A 15,373-nucleotide genomic window follows, 5' to 3' on the forward strand; every position below is an offset into this window, starting at 1 on the left:
TTGTCCCTTCTCTGCACTTTATAGTCTGAATTGCCTAAAGCACCAAAGACTTGTCCAGGGTCACACAGCCAGTAGGTGCCAGAAGTGGCACTTGAACCTAGGTCTTCCTGGTTCCAAGGTCAACTTCTTATTCACTATGCCAGGCTGGTTCTCAAAGAATAAAGAATGCTTTATTATTAGTTTATATTTTTCATCTACACAGAAGAACTGTCAAGTAATTTTGGTTATCTTACTAAATATACATCTTTTAAAGTTTATTTTTATTAGTCAAATTTTCAGCACTGAATGGTGATTAGACTGTCAAACAAGTAGAAATAGAATCACGGATATATGCAATAGAAAGGAATTTAGAGAATGAGTCTGATCCCCTCGTGTTACAGAGAAAACTAAAGTCCAGGCTTCCCCAAGGTTACATAACTTGAAAATAGGATTCAAGTCCAGGTCTGTTGACTCTCAGTGCAGTGTTTTTTCTCTTGCGCCATGCTTTCTCATTATGAATATGCTATTCAGCTCTAAAGGTTTTCTACATTTCTCTGCTTTTGACAAGCAGTAGCATTAACAAAAGGGCAAGTGTGCTAAATATAATAACAAGGCATCATTAACAGGGACAATGAGGTCAACTAATTTGTGATTAGCAACTCCATGCCCTCCCTCAACTCCACTCCAGGACACAATCTGCTGTGCTCTATCAACATCTGCTTGGTGATTCACTGATTTGAGGATGTTGATTGTAAAATAGCTCTCACCTACTTCTTTGTACAAAGTGGCCAAATTGCAGACTCTTGGTAGCAAGCTTGTGTTTATATGTTGAATAATTTAAAAATGCTTTACAATTCTTCTCTCATTTGATTATCCCCATTTTACAGATGAGGAAACTGAGGCAAACCAAAGTTCAGTGACTTGCCCAGGGTCACATAGCTGGTGTCAGAGGCCAGGTTTGAACTCAGGTCTTTTTGACTCCAGGTCAGTGAGCCACCAAGCTGCCCCTTCTACTAGCTGAGGTACAGTAAGAAAACCTGTTTTTGCATATATTCATTACTGACTATACGGAAGAATGAGTTTTTAATAAATATAAGAATATTGGAGTTTTTAAATTTAAAAAAGAAATTAACAGTGAATAATTGGAAGATGAATAAAAATCTGAGGAGACAAGTAGGGAACTAGCAAAGTACAGCTGAATGAGAGTTAGGTCAGGGATCCTGAGTTCAAAATTCCAGCTCTGCCACTTCTTCCCTATGTGACCTTGGACAGGTCACTGAACCTCTTTGGGCTTCAATTTTCTCATCTATACAATATAACTTCTAAAGTTCCTTTGAGCTCTAAAACTATGATCCTATAAGACAGGATAGGACAGTCCTCTGCAGGATCAGAGAGTCTGCCTAGAAATTCTGATAAGTCTATGGTTTAGTTAGAATAGCCCAATCTCTGCTCAAGAAATTCAGATGTACTTAGGAACCTGAAGGGAACTGTTTCTTCATTAACTCTGGACCTGTAAGATTTTGAAAGAAGCCAGGAAACTCTCTTTTAGGAGTCTTTCATGTCAATGGTTCTAAAGGTAAACACTAATTGTTGGGTTCTATTTCTCTTCTTCTAAGTGAAAATACTAACTATATTCAGTATCTTTCTCACTTATCAACTGAAAAAGAATTGTATTAACATTCTATTATAATAGAGAATGCCAATTGCCAAAGTACTGAGGCAATTCTGTTCCTTATTTAATTATACTATACTCACTACACTCATTTCAAAATAATTTATAACTTTTAATTATAAATAAAACCAATGTAAAAGATCATATATTTTTTTTACCAGACTATTCTTTAGTAAGTAGGACAAGAGATAAGATATGGCACACAGGCAAAACATACTCAATCAACATAAAAAAGTAGAGACTCCTTTAAAATTTTTATTTGCTCTTCAGAGCCCACATCTGAAAACCCATCTAATCTTATTTCAAAGCACTTAGGAAAATAAATAATTAACAAAAACACAGATAAGACAGAGCATTTGAAATATTGGTCCAAAATTATCTCATAGCTCATAGTTAAACTGAGAAATGAAGATAGGATTCTCAAGTGGCAGTCTATTTCTGTTGAAACAAATGTTTATGGTATTTAGAATCTTAAATAAGGCAACCACCACCATACAAGGAGGGTATCATTATATACATATGATTTTATTTTTTATAAGTGTTTCTTCTCAAAACATGTAAATCATTAAGCACATAAAATTAAAAACAAAACATATTCACATACGGTACTTATCTGCAGTCTTTAAGGGCAAGTCTGAGTTCCAGCAGATTTTGCTTTTATTAGTAGAAGAGTCAGAAATTAGTTGCTCCAAGGAGTAACTATATGCTGGGAAAGCTACCTTTTGATAGTAGTCCTGTTTTGTAAAGAGCAAGAAAACTGTTAAGAGAAGTCATGAGAAAGGGCATGGAAGAAAAGAATACTGCCAGAGGGGCCAGGGTGGTTTAAAGGCGGCAAGGAAAAGAAGAAATTTCTAAAAGGAAGCCACATGATAAAGAAGCCAGCATCCCATCTTTGCTCTGACTCTTCTTAATCTGTTGCCATGCTGGTACCCTTTCCTTACCACTCTGTAAATTCTCTGCAGAGTATAAGGGCTTAGCTAAGGGTCAATACCTTGAGATGAGGCCAAAGTGAACCAGCATCCCAAATGAGACTAAAAGACTGCAGTGCTTTGGAGTACAGCACAGAGCAGGGAGTAAAGCATGGAATAAGCAGGCAGCAGAAAAGAGACTCTGGTGAAAGCTGTGGGCTTAATCTTGTGTCTCCAACTACCTGCCAGAGATTTCCACTCGGATGTTCCATTGCTATTCCAAACTGAAAAAGTACAGAAGCAAATTCATTGTCTCCCCATCCTGACAATAAGCTACTATTCTACAAAGTTCTGGGATTTTATCTTTGTACTATCTCTAATATCTATCCTTCCTTTTCCATTTTTACTTCTATTATGCTAATCCAGTCCATAGTCATTTTATGCTTAGGTAACTTTAATAGTCTCCTAACTAGTCTCCCTTCCATTAGTATGAGTCTGAAGTTTCTACCTGCAGTTAGAGAAGGTAGACCCAACATGCTGAATGTTAGGATAATAATGAAAAAAACACTATTGAAGAAGGGAGATAGTCAATTCTTCCTATGGGTAAGAGGGTGATTAAAAAAATAAAATCAAGAGAACATTGCCTTCTCTGTAAAAAAAAAACAAAACAAAAAAACAAACAAAAAAAAAGATTAGAGACCTTCTAGAAGCAGCCACCAAGAGTTGTGAACAAACTAGAGGGAACAATAAGAAAAAAAAAAAACAGCCAGACTGATTATAATGGAACAAACAAGCTGAAAGGCAGTTAAGAATTATGGTAAATTAGAAAAGAATAGTCTAGTCTAATAATCTAGCATGTGTCTAACAACACAGTGGAGACTTGATAAGGTTAAGGAAGAAAGAGACATTATGATCAGAATGGCTATCAATGAAAAGCAGGAGTGAATTCAAAGAGAAATTGTATAGGTGAATATACTGTGGAATATTAAGTGCTATCATTTGAATGATTTATCTTAATTCAGTGGTCTTCTCTAGCCATATCAACACTGTTCCTCTTTATCCCAATTATTTATTTGATTTTGTTTAATATAGACACAAGAGAAAATGTCTGAGCCAAACTGGATCTGGCAGTAGTTCTATTGTACATTTTTCTTTCCACTCTTAAATAGTGTTTTAACATTGTAACTACGAATTTTGTATACAGAATGAACAGTAATGTAAGAAAAAAGAGAAGAAAATACACAGAAACTAAGATTGCATTCTTGACCTTTGTTTTCAGTTAATTCATTGTATTTTTTTTTTTAAGGTGATTAAAAACAAGCTTGTACCGATCTTGGAGCTTAAGATGCTAGTTACTGCCAAAAGCCTGCATTTTTCTGCTTCCTTTTGTTTTCTCTCTAGATATCAGAGGGCTCTTTTTTTCCATTATGAAGAAGTTTTGGCCAGCAACATTTCCCATGCTTGACACACCATAGCCTAGCCATCAGATAGAACAAAGCACTGATGAGGTTTAGATTGTGGGAGCCCCCTTGAACTTCCCTTGAATCTTCCCACTAGATGAGGCATTTGCCTGAGGTCATAAGCCTTTCATTACTGCTAGGCCCAAATTTCTAGGCTAGGTTACTCTTAAGCTAGCCTAGCCCTCCATTGTCTGGCTAGTTTCTACCCTTGATCCTATCAAAGTGTCTATGCCCAAATCTAGTCCCTGCCCTCCTAGCACAGAGTGAATATAAATACTAAATAGTAACTGTTTTTCTTTGAGGCAGGAACCCTGAGGGTCTTCCCTTTGCAGTTTGATTTTTTTTTTGAGTTTTTGATTAAAGGGGCCATCTCTTGATTAACTTCTTAAAGAGGTCTATTCACTGAATGGGCATTACCTCACTCAAAGTGAGAACCCAAAAAGATCGTAGCTTGAAAAAGCCAGGGTCTCCTAATGCATCCTGGGCCATCTTCAGTCGTCCTAGTGAATATCAGGCCATTGGACCCAGATGGCTCTGGAGGAGAAAGTGAGGCTGGTGACCTTGCACAGCCCTCTCTCACTCACAAGTCATGTCATCATTTCCCTGATGTCATGGTCCTCTTCAAGAACAAAGGACAAACATAACAATTTAGTTGAGTACAAAAGACAAATATATATATATATGAAAAGTTAGCAGTACAAGGCAATATGATAAAACCTCATTGTTTGGCTACTTACTCTGCTTGTTTTCTACTGGCTAATTCAATAATCCAAGAGTATTAAGGCCCTTACTATGTATAATGTACTGGGCTAAGAGCTGGGGATAAACCCAAATGGTTCCTGACCTTAAGGAGCTTACCCAGTCTTTTGGAGGCTTACCTTCTAGATTCTGAACAGGGATTCTTATCTTTGTCTGAACCTTTAGCAGTCTGGTGAAACTCCTTCCCAGAATGTTTTAAAAATAACTGATGGAAATGCTAATTTTCAATTAGAAGTTAGTGAAAACAAAGATGTAATTTTTTCTCAATCCAAGTTCATGGAAGTGCTGAAATCTATCCACAGACCCCTTAGTGGTCCAAGGACCCTAGTTTAGAGTCATTCCAGAAATCAGAGAATTCTAAGAGGTTTGGGGTCTGACTGCAGAGGTCTCATAAAATTTGATTAAAAAAAAAATCAATCAACAAGCTTACTATTAAGTGCTCACTATATTCCAGGCATTTTGTGTTTAGCAGCTAAATACCAGGGATACAAAGAAAGGCTAAATTAGCCCCAGACTACAAGGAGCTTACATTTCAATGAGTTCAGATAATATGTAAACAACCAGATATACAATATTCAAGATTATAAGGAATGCATTAGCCTAAGTGAAAAAAGTCCAGTGGCAGCTTGAAAAAAAAACAAACCTGATTCACCCTGGTCAGAATAAGACTAGCAATAAGGGGCCAACACCTTTTTTTCCCAACAGGCAGGGCATTTGAATATCAATTAGCCGACAACTTCCTCCAGTATTCACCTCAGCAAGAATTAGCCACCACAACTAAAGCTTGACCCACACCCCATGTCCAAGGTCCCCTAGCCCTTGGCCCCAAGGTCTGGCTTTGATGCAGATAAGAACCCTATAAAAATTCGGCCTACTTTCCTCACATTCAATGGCCTAACTCCAATCCCGGACCAGTAGATCTACCCAGTATGTATCTATCCTCCCAACTACCCCTGGACTATATCTCTCACCCTCCTCAATGATATTTCCTTGTTGCACCTTAGCTCTGTCTCCTTATAAATGTTTTTGGTTTGTTCTCTCCTTAGAAACATGAGCAAAAGCCCAAAGCCATGACTAGCTTCACCTAATTTGCAAGTCCTTGACTTGGGGAACAGAGGGAGCAAGGGAAGAATTGGGGACCATATGCCTTGATAGCAAAGGCCCCCCCCTTCCTGACACCAGGGCTATGACTAAAGACTCTCCTTTCTGAGTGCCACTCAGTTTCCCCCCAGCAATATGAATGGCAGATAAAGAAGCCTGCTAACATTCCCTGTATAGGACTTTACCATTCAGAATCTCCTAAAAGCTTTAAGACAAAGATATATACAAAGCATATGGAAGGCAACCTTAGAAGGAAGACTAACAGCTGGAGTAAGGAGTAGGGCGAAACCAAGAAAGGCTACATGCAGAAGATGGCATTTGAGCTGAGTCTTGAAGGAAGACAGGGATTCTAAGAGGTAAAGGTAAGGAGGAAGAACATTTCAGGCACATGGGACTAGTTAGTACAAAGGCAGAAATACAAGAGATAAGAATGCTCTAGGAATTCAAAAACAGAGACTCTGCTTGATTGGGTTAGTCAAAGAAAGATAGATGGAAGGTCAGATTTAAACAGGCCTTGAAGAAGAGGGTATGATTTGGTTAGGTAGAACAGAAGAGGAAGTCATCCCAGGAGGCAAAAGTATGAACAAAAATATGGAAGTGGAAAATTTCTGGGTATGCTTAGAAGGCACAATGAACTGAAATGTCTGTCTAGAGTGGAGGAATTATGATGGGGCATGATGAAATGATGGATAGCTAGGTGGATAGAGCCAGACCTGGAGCCAGGAAGACAAGTCCTGATGAGTTCAAATCCAACCTCAGACCCTTACTAGCTGTGTGACCCTGGGCAAGTCACTTAACCCTGTTTTTGCCTCAGTTCCTCATCTAGAAAATGAGCTGGAGAAGGAAATGGCAAACCACTCCAGTATTTCTGTCAAGAAAATCCCAAACGGGGTCAAGAAGAGTGGGACACAATTGGAACAACTGAATAACAAAATAGTGAAAGGGAAAGTAGGAAAGGTAAGTCAGGACCAGAGCCTAGAAGATTTGGATTTTGGACTTTTTATCCCATAGGGAATGGGAAGCCAATAAAAGTTTTTGAACAAGAACATGAAATGATGAAAATAGCATTTTAAAAAGATTAACCTACTGGTGATATTAAGGTTGGATTTATCCACTACCCTCACCAACACCAACCAACACCAAGTACAGATACAATGGCTAGTTGAGCAAAATAAGGAATTTTGTTAATATCATACTGTCTGACTCAAAGGGGTGCTAGTACATGATCAAAGGGAATAAAACAGATTGCTCGAAGCTGTGAGACAACACTTTGACACATCCTTGTACATAGTAGGTGCTTAATAAATTACTGTAGAATTGAAAATCTCCTGCCTGATGATAACATTATTTTTGATTAGGTCTGATGGTAACTTGTACCACAAAAACACAGCTGGTACAGGGCAAGCTGGGGTACAAGTCTTCTCCAGTCAATGTTTCTGTGATAATCCACTTGTGATAGATAATCTCACCTTCTAATCAGAAAGCTATTTTGACTCCACAGTAACTACGAATGGAACTATATTTTGAGCAATCCCTTAAGCAAAAGTGACTTTGCTTTAGGCATAGTTCTTTGCTGCTTTTGATCTGATGGTGTGCATACGTCCTCCTGGATTCTCTGCTTTGGGGATCTAGACAATAATATGGCCTAAGGCAGTTAATAATGTTGTGTATTACTTTATGCTTGAACTTGTTACATGCCTAATAGACAAGTCTCTCTAATTCCTCACAACACAAGTTAATCTCTAGCTGTTTTTTGATTTATGACTCTGTGAACTGATATGTCTTTGCTCCTTAGTCTTGTGTGTGTGTGTACATACACATTCATACATGTAATCTCTAAAACTGCACGATTATATTCAATTGATGTCATTTTGCTCTCTTCATAGTTATTTACATAAATGCCTAGTGATATTTCACTATTCCATAAATATGTATTTTTTCCATGACAAAAAATATTTCAAAATCATATACTTTTTTGAGTAAAATATGTTCCTATGTGTTAAAAGGTGAAACTTTTCATGACGTAACATATTGTAAATATAATGAATCTGTAGCAACTGAGAAAAATGATTATTTCTCTCTTATGTTAATAACCATTTACTGTTGGGGAGATCCAAGATTTTCTCTCTTTCTATTTCCTCATTCAGAAATCAGCCCCTTGTAGGTTGTTATTGAGTCAATATCTGAAGGACATTGCAGATAATGAGATTGGATTAACTTTATCCTCCAACTTGTTCCCAACCAATACAAGTGGGGAAGCTCAGGCTTTTTCGGGGGAGATCCTTTGTCTAGATTGCTCAGGGCTGTGGGTGATCTAAAAGTAAAAGTGACATAGTTAAAGTCAGTCCCCAAACCTCCATTAGAATAAATCCACCTCTCATTATAATAGTCATTCTTCTCATTAACTGTTAATCAATTAAAGTTGATTGCAGTTGGGAACACCCACTCTTCCAAGGGCATATAAGCATCAAGAAGCCACCATGATCCATCTTTGGTTTAGGAGAGAGAGCTAAATAACCCTTTTATTATCCTCTAGTCATAATTAATAAAATATTTGCTAAATGCCCTGAAACTATGTCTCTTGAACTTTTTCTACGTCACACAACACAGAATCATAGTATTTTAGAGCTGAAAGAGATTTCAGTGGCTATCTAGTCCAAGTGATAATACAAAAACAATCTCGGATTGCATAAAAGCACAAGTAGTCATTTGGCCTTCTCCTGACAATATCCAATGAGGGGAAATTCATTGCCTCCAGAGGGGTTCTTCTTTAACATAGCTCTAATTATTAGATAGTTGTTTCTTTCTTTCTGATATCAACTCTTAATTTGCCTGTTAATTCATTGCTCCCAGTTGTGTACTTTGGAGTCAGAAAGAACAAGTATGCCCTTTCAAGTACAAATCAAGATAGAACAATAGTAAAAGACTTCCTAAAGAAAGAGGGTTTTTAAGTGCTAGTGACAACAATAGGTAAGAGTATGTGTCAGAGAGCTATCTAAAAGTAATTTAATGGTGAACACAAGTAATAGGGCCTTCCTTTCCCTCCTCTAACTCTTCAATGCTTTAATGGGTATTTAAAATCCTCCCTTCTTGTCTTTTGAAAGTATACTTTGATTGAAAGTTTTAGCAGGAAAAGCTTTTGGCTACTGAAGTTTTACCAGAACACCTCAGCTATAACCTAATCTAGCCATTCTTAAAATACTCTCAGCAATCTTTGACACTTCTCTTTCAGATATAAACTTCCTCTCTGTCCTATGATTTACTTTGGTTTAAGGATTTCTTGTGAGGTTCTTGAAGAACTATAAAGATTAATTAAAATGATTAATGAACCTAATTCAGTAAATGTCTTATGTTACGTCCCTGTGAAAATTCTATATCAGCAATATTCTTCAATAAACCATTATCTGGTGGGACCCAAGGCTAGAGACAGCAAAACAGCTCAACTCTAAACGCTCCCCTCCAAACAACTTTCAAATAACTCCTCAAATCAAATTTTGGAGTAGCAAAGCCAACAAAAGGTCAGGTTGAGATATTTTCCCAGCCCAAGAGCAGAATCTAATATGCTTCAGGTGAAGCAAAAAAGGCAAGGATAACAATCACCTTCTCAGACAAAGCAAAAAGAAAAATAGATCCAATTAAAAGAGATAATCAGAGAAATTACATTTTGCTAAAAGGTACCAGAGACAACGAATATAAAAAATTTTTACAACAAGTTTCTCTAATAAAGGTCTCATTTCTCAAATATATATAGAGAACTGAATCAAATTTATAAAAAATAAGAACCATTCCTCAATTGATAAATCATTAAAGGATATGAACAGGTAGTTTTCAAAAGAAAAAAAAATCAAAGCTATCTATAGTCATGTGAAAAAATGCTCTAAATCACTAGTGAATAGAGAAATGAATATTAAAACAACTCTGAGGTACCCCCCTCACACTTATCAGAAATGACAGATGCTACAGTGGAAGGGGGGAGAAATAGATACACTAATGAACTGTTAGTACAGTTGTAAACTCGTCCAAACATTCTGGAGAACAATTTGGAATTATGCCCAAAGTGCTTATAAAAATATGCATACCTGGGGGCAAAGCCAAGATGGTAGATGGAAAGCAGGGACTTGCTTAAGCTCTCCCCCAGGTCCCTCCAAACACCTTTAAAAAACAGCTCCAAACAAATTCTAGAGCTGTAGAACCCACTAAATAGCAGAGGGAAGCAGGGCTCCAGCCCAGGACAGCCTGGATGGTCACTGGAAAGGGTCTATCACACGGGAGCACAGCAGAGCCCAGCGTGAGCCATGTCAGGACCAACCAGACTGGGAGCCAGGCAGAACAGGCCTTAGTGCCCTGAATCAATGAGCTGTGGCAGGTACCAGACTTCTCAATACACAAACACCAAAGACAACAGAGCAGGTTAGTGGGAAAGATTTCTGGGACAGAGTGAAAGGAGTTCGAGGTAGGCCACTGCCCCAGGGGCGGCACAGGTGATGCAGCTCTGAGGCTTCTTCCAGAGCTACAGCTGCAGTTGCTTCAGGCCACAATCCTGTTTGGCGGTTCTTGGGGGAGAAGGAGCACTAGTATGACAGAGCTTGCACTGTAGATGTAGCTCTGAAAACAGCAGTGCAGCCCCTCAGGCTTGGGACAAAGTACTCTCTATTCGACAAGCAGTCATACCCCAACAAAAAGGTCAAGGGTCAAGTAGTTGGCTGGGAACATGAACAGGCAGCAAAAACAGACTCAGATTCAGTCTCAGACTTTGGAATCTTTCTTTGGTGACAAAGAAGACCAAAACATAGAGCCAGAAGAAGGCAACAAAGTCAAAGAGCTTACATCAAAAGCCTCCAAGAAAAATAGGAATTGGTCTCAGGCCATGGAAGAGCTCAAAAAGGATTTGGAAAAGCAAGTAAGAGAAGTAGAGGAAAAATTGGGAAGAGACATGAGAGTGATGCAAGAAAACCATGAAAAACAAGGCAATGACTTGCTAAAGGAGACCCAAAAAAATACTGAAGAAAACAACACCTTAAAAAATAGACTAACTCAAATGGCAAAAGAGCTCCAAAAAGCCAATGAGGAGAAAAATGCCTTGAAAGGCAGAATTAGACAAATGGAAAAGGAGGTCCAAAAGACCACTGAAGAAAATACTACCTTAAAAATTAGATTGGAGCCAGTGGAAGCTAGTGACTTGATGAGAAATCAAGATATTATAAAACAGAACCAAAGGAATGAAAAAGTGGAGGACAATGTGAAATATCTCATTGGAAAAACCACTGACCTGGAAAATAGATCCAGGAGAGATAATTTAAAAATTACTGGACTATCTGAAAGCCATGATCAAAAAAAGGGCCTAGATATCATCTTTCAATAAATTATCAAGGAGAACTGTCCTGATATTCTAGAGCCAGAGGGTAAAATAGAAATTGAAAGAATTCACAGATCATCGCCTCAAAAAGATCCCAAAAAGAAAACTCGTAGGAATATTGTCACCAAATTCCAGAGCTCCCAGGTCAAGGAGAAAATACTGCAAGCAGCCAGAAAGAAACAATTTGAGTATTGTAGAAACACAATCAGTATAATACAAGATCTAGCAGCTTCTACATTAAGGGATCGAAGGGCTTGGAATATGATATTCCAGAGGTCAGTGGAGCTAGGATTAAAACCAAGAATCACCTACCCAGCAAAACTGAGTATCATGCTCCAAGGCAAAATACGGATTTTCAGTAGAATAGAGGACTTTCAAGATTTCTCAGTGAAAAGACCAGAGCTGAATAGAAAATTTGACTTTCAAACACAAGAATCAAGAGAAGCACGAAAAGGTAAACAAGAAAGAGAAATCATAAGATACTTACTAAAGTTGGACTGCTGTTTACATTCCTACATGGAAAGATGATATGTGTAACACACACACACACACACACACAGACATACACACATATATAGACAGAGAGCACAGGGTGAGTTGAAGATGAAGGGATGATATCTGAAAAAATAAAATCAAATTAAGGGATGAGAAAGGAATACATTGATAGAGGGAGAAAGGGAGAGAGAATAGGGTAAGTTATCTCACATAAAAGTGGCAAGAAAAAGCAGTTCTATTGGAAGGGAAGAGGGGGCAGGTGAGGGGGAATGAGTGAATCTTGCTCTCATTGGATTTGGTTTGAGGAGGGAATAACATACACACTCAGTTGGGTATCTTACCCCACAGGAAAGAAGGGGGAAGGGGATAAAAAAGGGGGGACGATAGAAGGGAGGGCAGATGGGGGAGGAGGTAATCAAAAGCAAACACTTTTGAAAAGGGAGAGGGTCCAGGGAGAAAACTGAATAAAGGGGAACAGGATAGGAGGGAGCAAAATATAGTCAGTCTTTCACAACATGAGTATTGTGGAAGGGTTTTGCATAATGATATACGTGTAGTCTATGTTGAATTGCTTGCCTTCTTAGGGAAGGTGGGTGGGGAGGGAAGAAGGGAGAGAATCTGGAACTCAAAGTTTTAAAAGCAGATGTTCAAAAAAAAAGAAGTTGTTTTTGCATGCAACTGGGAAATAAGATACATAGGCAACGGAATATAGAAATCTATCTTGCCCTACAAGAAAGTAAAGGAAAAGGGGATGGGGGGGAGTGGAATGACAGAAGGGAGAGCTGACTGGGGATTTGGGGCAATTAGAATATATGCCATCTTGGAGTGGGGGGGAGATGGTAGAAATGGGGAGAAAATTTGTAACTCAAAATCTTGTGGAAATCAACGGTGAAAACTAAAAGTATTGAATAAATAATAATTTTAAAAAAAGTGCATACCCTTTGACCCAGAAATATCACTACCAGATCTGTACCTCAAAGTCATCAAAAAAAAAAAAAAAGGAAAGGACCCATAGGTACAAAGTTATTCATAGTGGCTCTTTTTGAGGTGGCAAAGAATTGGACCTATCTGAACTAAAGCAAAATGAAGTGAAAAGAATCAGGAGCTCCATTGTGCACAGTAATAACAATGTTGTAATGATGATCAACCATGAAAGACTTGACTTTGATCAATACAATGATCCAAAACAATCCAAAGGACTCATGATGAAAAAATGCTATACATCTCCAGAGAGAAAGAAATTATGAACTCTGAGTACAAACTGAAAAATAATTTTCTCACATTTTTATTGCCATTTTTAAAACAATATAGGTAATACAATAGAAATGTTTTGCATGATTGATATCAGATTGCTTGCCTTTTAAGTGGGTATAAGAGGGTTCAGAGGGAGGGAAAAAGTTTGGAACTCAAAATTTAAAAAGAAAAAAATGCTAAAAATAAATATTTTAAAAATAAACCTTTATCTCAATACTTTCAAAGAATAGCAGAATTTAAAGCTGAAAGGGACCTTAAAGACCATCTTATTCAGTCCTTTCATTTTAAACATGAGGAAAATAAGGCACAGAGTTTAAATGACTTGCTTAAGGTTACAAAACTAGCTAATGGCATAGTTGGAACTAGGAAGCAGGTCTCCCAATTCTCAGAATACTGTTCACTTCTGAAGAAAACTATTTAGTACAAAAATAATGCTGACTTTCTTTTCTTAGCTGCTGGATATAATATTATTCTATCCAAGTTTCTAAAATAAGAAATGGTATTCCAGAAGTCTTTAAGCTATCAAAGCTTAAAACTGAACTAAAAATTTTTTGGGGTATCCTATATAGTATTCAGGAAAGACATAGTCATGTAGAAGATAAAGAGCTGATCTCAGAGTAAGAATGAACTGAGTTCAAGTCCAATTCTGACCTTTCAGTGACATAGACAACAATATAAGACCAAAACTTGTAGAGTAGGAACAAATCTGCATTGGTAGAGAGGGTTCCCTCACTGGAAGTTCCTTACACAGCTGAAATCACAGGTCTGGTCCAAAAAAATTACCATTCATAAAACTATTATCGAGTTCTTAGGCTACAACATGTAACTTATATTAAGTTTCCTTTTCCAAAAAAATTATAAGAATTATTAATTATAAGGTGAAAAGCACCTAACATAAAATTAAAAGCTCCCATCTATGTAATGTACTTAAGTTTATAATTTCCTCAAGCTCATTACTTCATCTCTGATATCACACATATTTTGCAAAGCTAAGAGTTTGACACTTGAGCCTCTTGGTTTCTTTGTGTTTTGATGCTTGATAGCCCTTGCAAAGAAATTTTAAAATAAGACTGCCTACAGACTCTAAAATTGCTATGTAAACATCAAGCTGAGATCTAATAGTCCTTTCAGAGCAGACTAGAAGAAAACCAATGTTCTGGCTTAGGTTCTTCTCTTAGTAAAACAATTTCTGATCCATCACCTCCAGGCTTTCTATCATTATGGACTAATATTCAAGTAGTAAGCCCACTATAAAGAGCTGAAACATCACTGCACAAAGCAAATTGCACTGTGCCAATCTAGGAAATGATCAAAGAAAGTCTGACCTACAAGATCTTGCTGTTAAATTCTTTGCAGAAAAAAAGAGCTAAAACAAGTCTTAACATTGATGAGGAATTTTTTTTTCCATTCTTACCTTTAAAAATCTCTCATCTGTCAATGACGCAACTTGTTTTTCCGGAGTTTGCTTCTCTACGTACCTGAAATTAGTACATGAGACACAGACACACAACCCAGAAAACCATCATGTAAAAACCAATGGAAACTTCCACCAAAAGAACCCCAAATTCTTCCCAGCTTAACATCCACAAACAAATCCAAGATGATGGTCAAAGTTTCATGAGTTCTTACATTTGGAGCATGGGGCACTCACCAGAGAATTTGTGGGCAAGGTGAAAAAAATGCAACTGTCTAAAATGGAAAGTAATATGAATCAGCATAAAAGGGATGGAATCATCCATCTGAAAATGTAACCAACCAATATGAGATAACTAGCCACCTGACACATTAGTCAAGAGCTAACATGAGCTAAGTCTACATTGATAGAAGTCTGGTTCCCAGAATGAGAGAGTGGAGGCTCCAAATATTTTCTGCTTGGTAACTGACTACTGTTAGGAATGCTGTTGGAGAGAAGTTGTCAGGCACAGCTGAACTGAATGATCTTAGAGATCCCTTTCAACTCTAAGAACCCTGAGAGTCTATCATTTTGTTCATAAATATAATGCTACTGAGTCAAGGGTGTTTCTTAAGGTGACAAGGATTCCTCCTAAATTCATCAAGGGAAAATATCTGCAAGAAATGATGCAAATCACTTAGTTAGAAGAACATACTTACAAAGTCAACTGTAGATAGACTCAGGAAGGGCCAATGAGTAAACAGATTTTCTTTTCCACTATTTTTTTTTAATATTTTGGTTCTATTTTGATAAAATGTACCATAATAATAATGACTATGAAAACTTAAACTGAAGGTTGTGTGAATTACAGAGACTTAGCTTGTTCCTGAGGAAGAAATAAAAGAATGCACCTCCCTTCTTTACTTAGCAGGGGTACTGAGGATATGGAACAATGCATTTATTGTTGGATGAGTGGGTTACTTTTGTTGAATTTTT

The 15,373-nt window shown here is 37.5% G+C and overlaps 1 protein-coding gene across 2 annotated transcripts in view; it reads right to left on the reverse strand.

Moving 5' to 3' along the window:
• Positions 1-15,373, reverse strand: part of ORC3 (origin recognition complex subunit 3) — a 128,323-nt gene that overhangs the window by 49,620 nt on the left and 63,330 nt on the right. Inside the window, exons 11-12 of one of the 2 annotated variants that reach the window (XM_036768748.1) lie at positions 14,399-14,462; positions 2,371-2,385 (exon numbers count right to left, since the gene is read on the reverse strand). In XM_036768748.1, coding sequence (XP_036624643.1) covers positions 2,371-2,385; positions 14,399-14,462 — 79 coding nt within the window. The remainder of the gene's footprint in view (positions 1-2,370; positions 2,386-14,398; positions 14,463-15,373) is intronic. The other variant, XM_036768749.1, reaches the window with a different exon arrangement.

Source organism: Trichosurus vulpecula, chromosome 7 (genome assembly GCF_011100635.1).
Source record: "Trichosurus vulpecula isolate mTriVul1 chromosome 7, mTriVul1.pri, whole genome shotgun sequence".
Lineage (NCBI taxonomy): Eukaryota > Metazoa > Chordata > Mammalia > Diprotodontia > Phalangeridae > Trichosurus > Trichosurus vulpecula.